At 36.6% G+C, this 12,875-nt stretch overlaps 1 protein-coding gene across 2 annotated transcripts in view; it reads left to right on the top strand.

Annotated features, from left to right (window-relative positions):
• Window positions 1-12,875, top strand: part of TAX1BP1 (Tax1 binding protein 1) — a 90,051-nt gene that overhangs the window by 73,327 nt on the left and 3,849 nt on the right. The window contains exons 15-16 of one of the 2 annotated variants that reach the window (XM_058724744.1): window positions 4,125-4,278; window positions 4,864-5,012. In XM_058724744.1, the coding sequence (XP_058580727.1) occupies window positions 4,125-4,278; window positions 4,864-5,012 (303 nt within the window). Of the gene's footprint in view, window positions 1-4,124; window positions 4,309-4,863; window positions 5,013-12,875 lie in introns of both variants that reach the window. The other variant, XM_058724743.1, reaches the window with a different exon arrangement.

The raw sequence follows: 12,875 nt of genomic DNA, 5'->3' as shown, positions 1-12,875 counted from the left end.
GTAGACACAGAATCCAAAGCAGGCTCCAGGCTCTGAGCTATCAGCACCGAGCCTGACACGGGGCTCGAACTCATGAACTGCGAGATCATGACCTGATCCGAAGTCAGATGCTCAGTCGACTGAGCCACCCAGACACCCCTATGCTCTTTTCACAGGCTTAGGAGAACTTGTAATTGCTGTATCTCTTCTCATCTCTTCTCTGCTGTATCTCCTAAATTGACTTGAATTTTTCATGTTTACCAGTTTTTCTTTCTATGATAGTGACTTACTTTGTTTTAAGAGTCTTATCTGTTTTCTCATAGATGACATTTAGCAAAACCAGCTGAGTTTTGCTTCACAGATAAACTTTTCCACTCTTATATTCTATGTTAAAATTTCTGGTTGATTTTTTAAATGACTCTATTGATGTACAGTTTAATGAAACCCACCTATTTTAAGTGTAACTTGATGAATTTTGGTAAATATATATAGTCTTGTAATTACCACTGTATTCAAACTATAGAATGTTTCCATTATTGTACAGACTTCCTTCATGCTCATTTTTAGTGAGCTCCTTCAGTTATCCCCAGTCCCAGACTGTCACTGATCTGTCTTCTGCTACTGTATAGTTTTACCTTTTCTAGCATTTCATGTAAATGCAATCATGCAGAATTTATCCATTCACTAGTTAGACATTAATCCTTTTACCAGCTGATGGACATATGGATTATTTCTAATGTTTTGCTGTGAATAATGGTGCTGTGAACATTCTCATCTCTCTGTGGGCATGTGTTTTCATTTTTCTTGGGTAGATGCCTACAAATGAATTGCTCTCTTGTATGATGGATTTGTTTTTAAGAAACAGCCAAACTGTGGGGCGCCTGGGTGGCTCAGTCAATTGAATGTCTGACTTCGGCCCAAGTCATGATCCCGTGCTTCATGAGCTCAGGCCCGTGTCAGGCTCTGTGCTGATAGCTCTGAGCCTGGAGCCTGCTTCGGATTCTGTGTCTCCCTCTTTTTCCACCCCTCCCTTCTTGCCCTCTGTCCCTCCCCTCTTGCCCTCTGTCTGTCTCCCTGTCTCCCCAGAATAAACAAACATTAAAAAAAATTTTTTTAAGAAACAGCCAAATTGTTTTTCAGAGTGGCTGTACCATTTTGCATTCCCACTGGCAGTGTGTGAGCATTTCAGTTGCTCTGTAGGCTCTTAGTACTTGGTATTATCAGATTTTAATTGTAATCTTTTCTGGTGGGTATGTAGTATTAACTCATTATGGTTTAAGTTTTAATTTCCCTGATGATTAGTGGTGATGGGTATCTTTTCATGTGCTTATAGGCTATTCATATATACTTTTTTTTTTTTTTTTTTTTTGAGCAAGAGCATGAGTGGGGAAGGGGCAGAGACAAGAGGGTTGGGGGTGGGGGACAGAGGATCAACGTGGGCTCTGTGCTGATAGCAAAGAGCCCAATGCAGGACTTGAACTCTCAAACCATGAGATCATGACCTGGGCCAGAGCCAGACGCTTAACCAACTGAGTCACCCAGGCGTCTCTTGATTCTTTTGTAAAGTGTTCATATCTTTTACCTATTTTTTCTATTGAGTTATCTTTATTGGTTGTATTTAGTTTTAAGAGTTCTTTATGTATTGTATGTACAATTCCTTTGTCATATATTTTGGAAATATTTTCTCCCAATATGTAGCTTTCTTTTTCACTTTTAAAAATACTATCCTTGAGGGGCTTCTCAGTGGCTCAGTCAGTTAGGTGTCAGACTTTGGCTCAAGTCATGATCTCATGGTCTGTGAGTTGGAGCCTTGCATCAGGATCTCTGCTGTTAGCAGAGCCCACTTCAGATCTTGGGTACCTTGCCCTGCCCCCATCTGCCCCTCCCTACCCCCCCCCCCCCCCAACTAAGCATTTAAGAAAAATATATGTCTTTGAAGAGCTAAATCTTCTAATTTTGAAAATAGTTTAATTTAGCAGTATTTTTCTTAATGGTTCATGCTATTTGTGTCCTAACACATTTTTGCCTCATTCAAGGTTACAAAGAATTTTCTTTTATTTTCTTCTACTAGATTTATAGCATTAGCTCTTATGTTTAGATTTATGATCTATTTAAAGTTAATTGTTTTGTATGGTATGGTATATAATCAGAATTTGTCCATTCCAGTTCTTTTAAGCTTATGCTTAAAAAAGCCCATCCCTGTCCTTCATTGAATTACTTCTGCATCTTTGTTGAAATTGAACGGACTATGAATATGGGTATTTGGGGGGCTCTGTCCTTTATTGATTTATATCAGGGGTCAGCAAACTAACAAGCCAAATATGGCCCATGGCCTATTTTATAAATAAAGTTTTATTAGCATATGGCCATGCCCATTCACTTAGGTATTACCTCTAGCTGCAACGGTAAAGGCATATTTGAGTAGTTGTGACAGACTGTTTCTTACAAAGCTGAAAATGTCTATCAGGCCCTTTATGGGAAAAATTTGCCAGCCCCTAATCTGTATGTTTAGTCATATGCCAACATTGTAGTCTCCTGATTTTATAGCTTCTTATATCATAAATCTTGAAATCAGGCACAAGTCTTTGTTTTGTTTTTTTTTAATGGGCTATTTTAGCACCTTTGTATTTCAGTCTTTATTTTCGAATCAGCTTGTCAATTTATACAAAAGCCTGCTGAGATTTTGTTGGGATTGTATTGAATGTATAGATCAATTTGGGAGGAGTTAATAGCATAAAAATGCTGTTTTCCAGTCCATGAATGTGGTATATTTCTTTCTGTTGAGGCTTTCTTTAGTATCTCTCAGTAAGTTTGTGTTAGTGTATAGGCCTTGCACATTTTTTTATTAATTTATATCGGAATATTTTAATATTATCTATTGATGCTACTATAAATGGTATCTTTAAAAACTTCATTTTTCAACTGTGTGTTGCTTATATATAGAAATACAGTTGATTTTATGTATTGACCTTGTATACTGCAATCTTGCTAAATCCACTCATTCTCCTAGTTTTAGTAGATTCCTTAGGATTTTCTACATATGTAATCATATCTCCTATGAATAAAGATGATTTTACTTCTTCCATTCCAGTCTGCTTTAATCTCAATCTTGCCTGAATCCACTGTTTAGTATCTCTAGTATGATGTGGAGTAGAAGTGGTAAGAGCAGGTGGAATTATTTAGTTTTTCACCATTAAGGTTCACTGTAGGCACTTTGTTGTTCAGTCTGGCTATTTGAAATGTCTTTTTTCATATTAAGGAAGTTCCTCTTTATTTCTGGTTTGCTGAGATTTAAAATATATATATGTGAGACTGTTGAGTTTTGTAAAATGTTTTTTTTTTACATCTATTGAAATGATCATACGGGTTTTTTTTTCCCCATTAGTTTTACATTGATTTTTGGATGTTAAGCGAACTTTGTTTTCTTGTGATAAAACCCACTTGGTCATGTTATTTTTAAATACCATATTTGATTTTTTGTTTTGAGAAAGTTGTGCACGCACATGAGCAGGGGAGGGACAGAGGGGGAGAGAAAGAGAATCTTAATCTCGAGCCTGACGTGGGGCTCGATCTAATGACTGTGAGATAATGACCTAAGCTGAAATCAAGAGTCAGATGTTTAATCAACTGAGCCACCCAGGCACCCCATGTTTGATATTTTAATGAAGATTTTTGCATCAGTATTTATGAGGGATGGGGTCTGCAGTTTTCCTTAATGTCATTGTTTGGCTTTGGTATTAGAATAGTGCTGGCCTTATAAAGTAAGTTCAGAAGTGTTTTTTGAAAGAATTTATATGGGTTTGGTATTTTTTAAAAATAAGTTTCTTAAATGTTTGATAGAGTTTACTAGAGAAGCAGCCTGGTTTGTTTTTTGTTTTCTGACTTTTATTGACAGCTAACTTGTAAGAGCTGCCCAGTTTCCTCTTAGCTCAATAAAAAGAGTATCATCGTGGAACAAATTTGAAAATGCATTGGGCTTTTTTATTCTGCCTTCTGATGTTGGAAGGGACAATTATGCGTAGTTGAGAGCCACCTGTATTCTTTGAACATGATGGGGAAATTATTTTATTTTATTTTGACCAAATGTTTAATGCTGCCCCTAAAATATTTCATTGCTTATTCACCTTTGGTTTTGTTAATTTTAGGAACTTAAAATGAGTCTAGAAAATCAAGCAGAAAGGAAAACAGAAGGTCCGAATTCTCAGAGTCCTCGGAAGATCTCACAGCGTCTCAGTACATGCTCAGAGCAAAATGGTCATGTTGCTGCAGTGCCAAATGTACAGCCAGTTCTGCAATATGGTAATCCTTATGCAACACAGGAAACCAGAGGTTATTGAAATATTTTTGGCTTTGGGTTAACTGAATATGAAGTTTTTTGGTTTGTATCTTCCTGAGATTAGAGAACTATTAGTACAGTTAGCTGTAATAGAAATCTTATTTATTTATCTATCTGTTTATTTATTCATTTTAAAGCTATCTCTAGACCGAGATTCTTTTAAAGTTTATTTATTTTTGAGAGGGACAGAGAAGGAGACACAGAGTATGAAGCAGGCTCTAGGCTCTGAGCTGTCAGCACAGAGTCCAACGTGGGGCTCGAACTCAGGAACCGCAAGATCATGATCTGAGCCACCCAGGCGCCCCAGAAACATTATCTTATAACCAGTAGTTTTAATGTTTAACTAGGGTTCATCTAGGAGTGCTGCAGCATGAATGAGTAGTCTTTTTGCTTATTACATGTAGTTCTTATTTTAAAAAATCACTTGGGTTAAAAGACATTTTTGTGATGCCCTAAAATGGTTCTTATATCCTGTTCATCATAGCTATACACAAAGATTCTCATTTTAGTACCAAGCTTCATTCTACTCTTCCAAAATTTTATTTCAGATGGAGCAGATGGTGCTTTTTACCCCGATGAAATCCAGAGGCCACCTGTAAGAGTACCTTCTTGGGGAGTGGAAGATAATGTTGTCTGCAGCCAGCCTGCTCGAAACCTTAGTCGGCCGGATGGTTTAGAAGACCCTGAGGATAGTAAAGTAAATTGAATTTCCATTTTCTGAGCCTGTCCCTTTTATTTTTTGTTTCCTGTAGAGAGGTTTGTGGAAGAAGGGAGTGTGTGTGCTTGTGTATACATGTGATTGCTTACTTAATTTTTGGAAAAATCTGCTCTTATTTAAATTTGAAAAATCAACCATCAATATGCGTCAGACTTACACTTTAGGATTTATACTAAAGTAAAAGATTAAGTTCAGAGAATGGCCTCAGAATATCATAGCTATCAGTTTAATCTTTAAAAAATGTTTTTGAGATATAATTAACATATAACATTAGTTCAAGTATACAACATGATTCCATATTTGTATATATTGCTAAATGATCACTACAAGTCTAGTTAACTTTCATTATCACACATAGTTACAAATTGTTTTCCCTTTTGTGATGAAAGCCTTTAAGATGTGCTCTTGGCGGCTTTCAGATGTATGATACATTATTATTAGCTATAATCACAGATAGGTTAATCTTAACTATCACTTACTAAGTAATTTATTCTTTTGAATGTAGATGTACTAGGTTGGAAGAAGCAGTGTTAATGACAATATTATGCTTCAGTATGTGTCCTTTAATTTTAACATTTATGCCCCATTTTAAATTTTAAGATGGACTATATATAGCTAGAAAAAGAGCAATCTTTATATATATAAAATATTTAAAGTATTTTATATATATTAAAATATTTAAAATATTTTAAGTATACATTTAAAAAAACATATATATATACACACACATATATATGTATATATATATATATACACATATATATATAATTATATCACAATTTTCTCCTTCTGAGAAATAATTCTTTTAGACATCATCAGTATTTAATTTTTTAGCAACCCAATACTGATTATTGAATTAGTTTGTGTAGCATGTCATTTTTACTTTTACTTCATTGAAGAGATTTCTTCACTATTTAATAATAAATTCTTTTCCTCATAGCAGCTCTTTTTGGATTTCCTGTGCATTAAGATGAATTTAAAAGAAATGCTTTATTGTGCTCTTTGCAAGTACAGCAGTATCATGACCTGTTTCTCATTTAATCTAGTTTGCTGCATTTAATTGCTATTAACCTTTGCAGAAACTGATCAGTGTTCAGACAGGCATGATTTTAGCCCTAGTGCTCAACACCCATAATGGAGAAAAATGTATTTCTCCCGCCTGCCTTTTGGCCTTCTATGTCCATTACTGGGAATAATTAGGAAAACTGTCAGAACTTTTGTAGCCTATTTAAGGTCTAGAGTATAATCTTACTGCTTTTTCACACCTTTACTTCACATTTTGCATATTTAATCTGATCATTCTTGGCACAGATGTTACATGTGACAAGCCCTTCTCTTCCATAGTCATCTGCTTCAGTTTAATTAGGAGAATGTTCTTTCTGATCTGTGTGCTTTGCCCTCCTGCAAACCCATGAGAAGCAGTGTTAGAGTCTTGTGCTCATTTGCTGACATGCTTAGATTTGGTAATGAGATGGAAGGACTCTTAATAGGCAACACCTTGGGTAACTGTATTTTGCAATCAGAAGATTTTTCACTTTAGACAGAAACTAATTTTTATGTACATTTAGGCTTTTCAGAAAATCTTGTCATTACAACAATCACTTGCAAGTAAAGTATTTTAATGAATAATTTTTAGAATATAGAAAGCAGATTTGAGTTGACCTATTCCTTTTCTGTGGTTCCCTGCCCGGGGAGTAATTAACAACCACAGGACCCTGGAGTCAGGGTTGAGTTTGCCTGTTCTCCAGCCTACCTCAGTCATAAACTTGCCATATCTCCTCCTCCCTTCTGTACCAGAAACTGGTCAGCTATAAGATCAAAAGCCTTTTGTGACTCCCTTTTCCCTAATAATTGTAGTAGCAATAACTATAGCATCATAATTATAATGGTGCTTGGCTGTTTAAATATATCAACTCATTTATTCTTCATAGCAGTCCTGTGAGGTAGGAACTATTATGATCTTTTCTTTTATAATGGAGGAAACCGAAAGAATAACAGGCTTGCTTCATCACACAGCTGGTTAAGGGTACAGTCAGATGAGGATTTGAACCTCATCAGTTTGGCTATAAGAGCTGTGGTCCTAATCACCTATCAAATAGACTAAACCAGAGGTTCATGGCATGACACCATATAGGCGAAAAGAAATACTGAACAATTTCCTAATGAATGTAGTAACTATTTGAAAAAAATAACGTATTCTGAATTGAAAGAAAAACTCATATATATTTTTTAAGCTTATTTATTTCTTTTGAGAGGGTGGGGGAGAGAGAGTCCTTCTATGAGCATGGAGCCTGATGCAGGGCTCTGTCTCACAAGTGTGAGATCATGACCTGAACTAAAATCAGGAGTCAGATGCTTAACTGACTGAACCACCCAGTCTCCCCGAAAAATGCATATTTTTATTTCACTTTTAAATAAGCACAGTTAGGGGCACCTGGGTGGTGCAGTTGGTTGAGAGACCGACTTCGGCTCAGGTCATGATCTCACGGTTCGTGGGTTTGAGCCCTGCATCAGGCTCTGTGCTGACAGCTCAGAGCCTGGATCCTGCTTCCGATTCTGTATTTGCCCCTCTCTCTCTTCCACTCTCCTGCTCGTTCTCTCTCTCTCCATCTCTCTCCATCTCTCTCTCTCTCTCTCTCTCTCTCTCTCTCTCTCTCTCTCTCTCAAAAATAAGTAAACATTAAAAAAAATAATAAAGCCTGTCTTTAAAAAAATAAATAAGCACAGTTATTAATGGGATATATGTGGTTGTTGACCACTGTAGAACTGCTTAAACCTCAGAGTCAGATTGGACAAGCCACCTTCATTTCCTCATTCACATGGATTTTCACAAAGCACATGCTTTGTTTCATCAACTGCCAAAAACCCACCTTCTTCTCAAAGATAAGGTGTCACTGAAAGGAATGTAGCACTATCTAATGTTGAAATTGTGGGCTATCTTGAACTAGTTGTTCATGTAGTATCTGACAATTAACTTAGAAAATTAAAAATCTCCCATAGTACTCTGTGAATTTGATGTGGTGCCTTAGCAATAGAGGAACCATGTAAGCCCTTGCTACTAAGAAGTACAGTATGTGGACCAATAGTATTGATATCTCCTGGGAGTTTGGTAGAGATGCAGAATCTCCAGCTTCACTCTGTACCTAGTGAGACTCAGACTGGATTTAACAAAAATCCTTTCATGATCATATGCTCAGTAGAGTTTGAGTTGCATTGGTCTCAACATCCTAAGCCCATCATTCAAGACAGGAATACATTTTCTTCCTTTAACACACATCCTACTTCTCAGTTGTTTTCATGCCTTTGTTCACTAAACTCCTTGGACTGCCTTTATTCCTTTTCCTTCCCTCTATCTCTGAAAGACTAAAGCCCACACATTCTATTGATGTGTGGTTTGCTTGCAGCTTTTCATTAGATTCCTTCACTGTGAATCCTTGAACTGAAGACAATTTTGTTGGTGAACATTTTTTTTCCTGATGAGTGATTCTCAACAAGGGTCTGTGACTGAAATTATTAAAACTACATTTTGAAAGAATCAGGGCCTCTTTCCTGTCTGTCATGGTGCATTTGAGTTCTGGGTTGGTATTTGTCTTTTTTTGGGTAAATACCTAATGTGTGATTACTGGATCATAGGGTGTTTCTATTTTTAATTTTTTGAGCAACCCCCATATTGTTTTCCACAGTTAGCTGCATCAGTTTGTATGCCTACCAACAGTGCATGAGGATTCCTTTTTCTCCACATCCTCACCAACACTAGTTGTTTCTTGTGTTTTTGATTTTAGCCATTCTGACAGGTGTGGAAGTGATAGCTAATTATGTTTCTGATTTGCATTTCCCTGATGATGAGTGATGCTGAGCATCTTTTCATGTGTCTGTTGGCCACCTGAATGTGTTCTTTGGAGAAATGTTTGTCCGTATTGGGAGAGAGAGAGTCAGAGGCAGGGCAGGAGCAGGGGACGGCAGAGAGAGATGGAGACATAGAATCGGAAGCAGGCTCCAGGTTCCGAGCTGTCAGCACAGAGCCTGACATAGGGCCCGAATTCACAAACTGTGAGATCATGACCCAAGCCAAAGTCGGATGCCCAGCCAACTGAGCCACCCAGGTGCCCCTCTTCTGCTTGTTTTTTACTTGGATTATTTGTTTTTTGGGCTGTATCAGCTCTTTATATATTTTGGATACTACCCTTCTCTCAGACATGTCATTTGCAAATCTCTCAGTAGGTTGCCTTTTAGTTTTTTTTGTTTTTGTTTTTTTCAGAGTGCGAGCAGGGGAGAGAGGCAAAGGGAGAGAGAATGTTTTTTGAGTCTACTAGAAATTTTTTTATGTTTGTTTATTTTTGTAGAGAGAGAGCAACAGAACATAAGCAGGGGAGGGCAGAGAGAGAGAGAGAGGGAGACATAGAATCCAAAGCAGGATCCAGGCTCTGAGCTGTCAGTCAGCACAAAGCCCAATGCAGGGCTTGAACTCCCAAACCGTGAGACCATGACCTGAGCCGAAGTTGGACGCTTAACCGACTGAGCCACCCCGGCACCCCTATTGGTAGTTTTGATTACCGATTTAGTTTTATAGCTGTTATCAGTCTGTTCAAAGTTTCTATTTTTTCTCATTTTAGTTTGGGTAGGTTATGTGTTTCTAGGAATTTATCCCTTTCTTCTAGGTTGTCCAATTTGTTGGCATGGAGTTTTTCATAATATTCTCTTAGAATTGCTTGTATTTCTGTGACGTTGGTTTCTCCTCTTTCATTTGTGATTTTGAGGTTGTTTTTTTTTTTGTGGTTTTTAAAAATTTTTTTTTAATGTTTTTATTTATTTTTGAGACAGAGACAGAGTGTGAGTGGGTTAGGGGCAGAGAGAGAGGGAAACACAGAAGCAGAAGCAGGCTCCAGGCTCTGAGCTGTCAGCACAGGGCTCGAACTCATGAGCTGTGAGATCATGACCTGAGCCAAAGTCGGACGCTCAACCGACTGAGCCACCCAGGCGCCCCTATTTTATGTTGTTTTGAGAACCAGCTCCTGGTTTCATTGATCTATTCCTTTTTTTTTTTTTTCGTTTCTGTATCATTTATTTCTCTCTAATCTTTATTATTTTCTTCCTTCTGCTGGTTTCAGGTTTTTGTTTTTCTAGCTTATTTAGGTGTAAGGTTGGGTTGAGATTTTTCTTGCTTCTTGAGGCAGACCCATTATAAACTTCCTTGTTAGGACCACTTTTGCTGCATCCCAAAGATTTTGAACTGCTCTGTGGTCATTTTCATTTCTTGGTTGGCCCCCTTCATTGTTAGGAGCAGGTTATTTAACCTCTATGTATTCTCTTTCTTGATCTTTTCTTGTGTATTGTAGTCAGAAAGGATGCCTGGTGTGATTTCGTTCTTTTTTAATTTGTTAAGACCAATGTTTTGTGGCCTAATATGTGGTCTGCTCTGGAGAATATTCCGTGTGCACTTGAAAAGAATGTATGTTCTGCTGTTTCAGGATGGAATGTTCTGAATATTTAAATATTTATGTTTATATATGTTAAATCTATCTGGTCCTGTGTGGCATTCAAAGCCACTGTTAATTTTCTGTTTGGATAATCTGTCCATTGAGGTAAGTGAGGTGTTAAGGTCTTCTATTATTCCATTACTGATTAGTTAGTTCCTTTATGTTTGTTATGAACGGTTTTATGTATTTGGGTGCTCCTATATTGGGTGCATTTTTATGTCTTCTCGTTGGATTGTTGTCTCTATGAATTTGACTATTGATCCCTCATATAAGTAGAATCATGTAGAATTTGGTTTATTACTGGCTTTTTCACTTAGCATAATATCTTCAAGATGTATCCATTTTGTGATGTGTCAGAATTTCCTTTTTGAGGCTAAATAATACTCCATTTTGTTTATCCATTTATCCATTGATAAGACATTTGGGTTGTTGTCACTTTTTGGCTAATGTAAATAATGTTGCCATGACCGTAGGTGTACAAATCTGAGTTCCTCCTTCCAGTTCTTGTACATGTATACCCAGAAATGGAATTGCTGTATCAAAGGGTAATTTTATTTTTGTAATCATTTTGCATTTGAATTTTGAATTTAGTATGATTGCATTTTGAATTTAGTATGATTAATCTTATTTTATTATGATTGTCCTCTTTTATTGTCCAAGAGATTAACCCCTCTTAATACTATTTCAGATATTCAAGCTGGTTATGTACTTTAATAAGAAAACAAAGAATTATACTGTTTTTATTTTATTCTATGTTTTGAGTTACTTTTTATGTTTTAGTAATCTGTACATCCAACACGGGGCTCGAACTCACGACCCCACAATCAAGAATTGTATGCCAATCGAGCCAGCTAGGTGCCCCAAGAATTTATTTTATTATTTATTGTTGTTTTTAATGTATGTTTATTTAGAGAGAGAGCATGGGGAAGGGGCAGAGAGAGAATCCCAAGCAGACTCCTTGCTCTGCAGAGCCTGCAGTGGGGCTCGATCTCATAATTGTGAGATCATGACCTGAGCTAAAATCAAGAGTTGCATGCTTAGCCAACTGAGCTACCCAGGTGTCCCCACTAAGAATTTTTTTATAGGCTAGATTTTGAGTTGGGAATCTCATGAAAAGATTTTGAGTTTCATATGGAGCTTCAGTTTACTGTAGCTTGTTTGCTTTGTTTTGTTACAGAAATAGTATTGTCATGGTGAGTCTAAAGGCAGGTGAACAATGTAAAGTGGTTTAGATGTTTCTGGAGATTAAAATGCTGTGAAAAATGTTACTTTTTAATTATTTGCAGTTTTTCATAAATATCTCTCAGTTTGGTATTCCCAATAAAATTTGCTTACAAGATTATTTTGGCAGTTTAGCTAACAGACTAGGTGCTGGTATTTTAATGCCTATTCACAAATTGTTTTTGCATTGACAACTTTCAGTACTAAACTGTTGATTATTTTAGCAGCTTGGGGAAGGAATCTTTCTCAAATACGTGATTCTCTGCCTTCCTAAAGAATACCTAATCTAACCTTGACGATTCAAGTTTATTAATTGAAACATCAACATTAAACAGTGTTTTCATGTTCTGTTACTAAAGCTGTGTGATCCACTACTGAAATATTATTGGATGTTTTGAGTTGTCTGCTTTTCTTTTTACTGGTAGCCATTTTTTTGTTGTTGACAGTGGGCCTGCCTGAATAGCCTTACTTCCCAAACTAATTTGTTATATTTAATCTAGTATGGTTTTGGAAACTAATTAACCAGGCTTGATGAGTAAAATAGAATAAATGCATTTGTGAGTGAAAATGTCATTTTCCATGTCAGGATCATAAGACTTGGTATGAATTGGCTACTCAGAGAACTTAACCTATTTTCTGGTTTTGAATTACTGAGTAGGTGATTTTTCTTAGTTCATGAGCTCTTATGTCTCATTATAACATCTAGAATTCTACTCTTGAATCCCTTTCCCCTTTTATTAGGTAATAGGTGGTTAGAAGATACAGAATAATAGGGTTATCATTGCCAAATTACATATGGCTTTAGAAAGTATAAAGGTAAGAAAAAGTATGCGTTGCTTCGCACCCTTCTACCTGATGTTTAACGTGTCAGATTAGGTCGGTCTAAGTCTAGCACTTGAGCAACAGACTCTGTTGTTAGCTGGTTCATGGGAGCAGTAAATTGGTATAGGCTCTAAGTTATTCCAAAACAGGGAAAAAAGGTTATGAGATTTTTGGTTCCATTATATTTTTGATCCTTAGAAAGTTGAGTTTTATTATAAGTATCTGTCATCAAGAATTTTGATAGTGGAGCTTCAAGACCTTTCCTTTTTTCTTTTCCATTATTTTCTTAGATAGTATTTGAAAATATGAGGTTTTATGCTTT

The sequence above is a fragment of the Neofelis nebulosa genome, chromosome 4, assembly GCF_028018385.1.
Source record: "Neofelis nebulosa isolate mNeoNeb1 chromosome 4, mNeoNeb1.pri, whole genome shotgun sequence".
NCBI lineage: Eukaryota > Metazoa > Chordata > Mammalia > Carnivora > Felidae > Neofelis > Neofelis nebulosa.
This window is presented reverse-complemented; position numbering and strand designations above follow the sequence as displayed.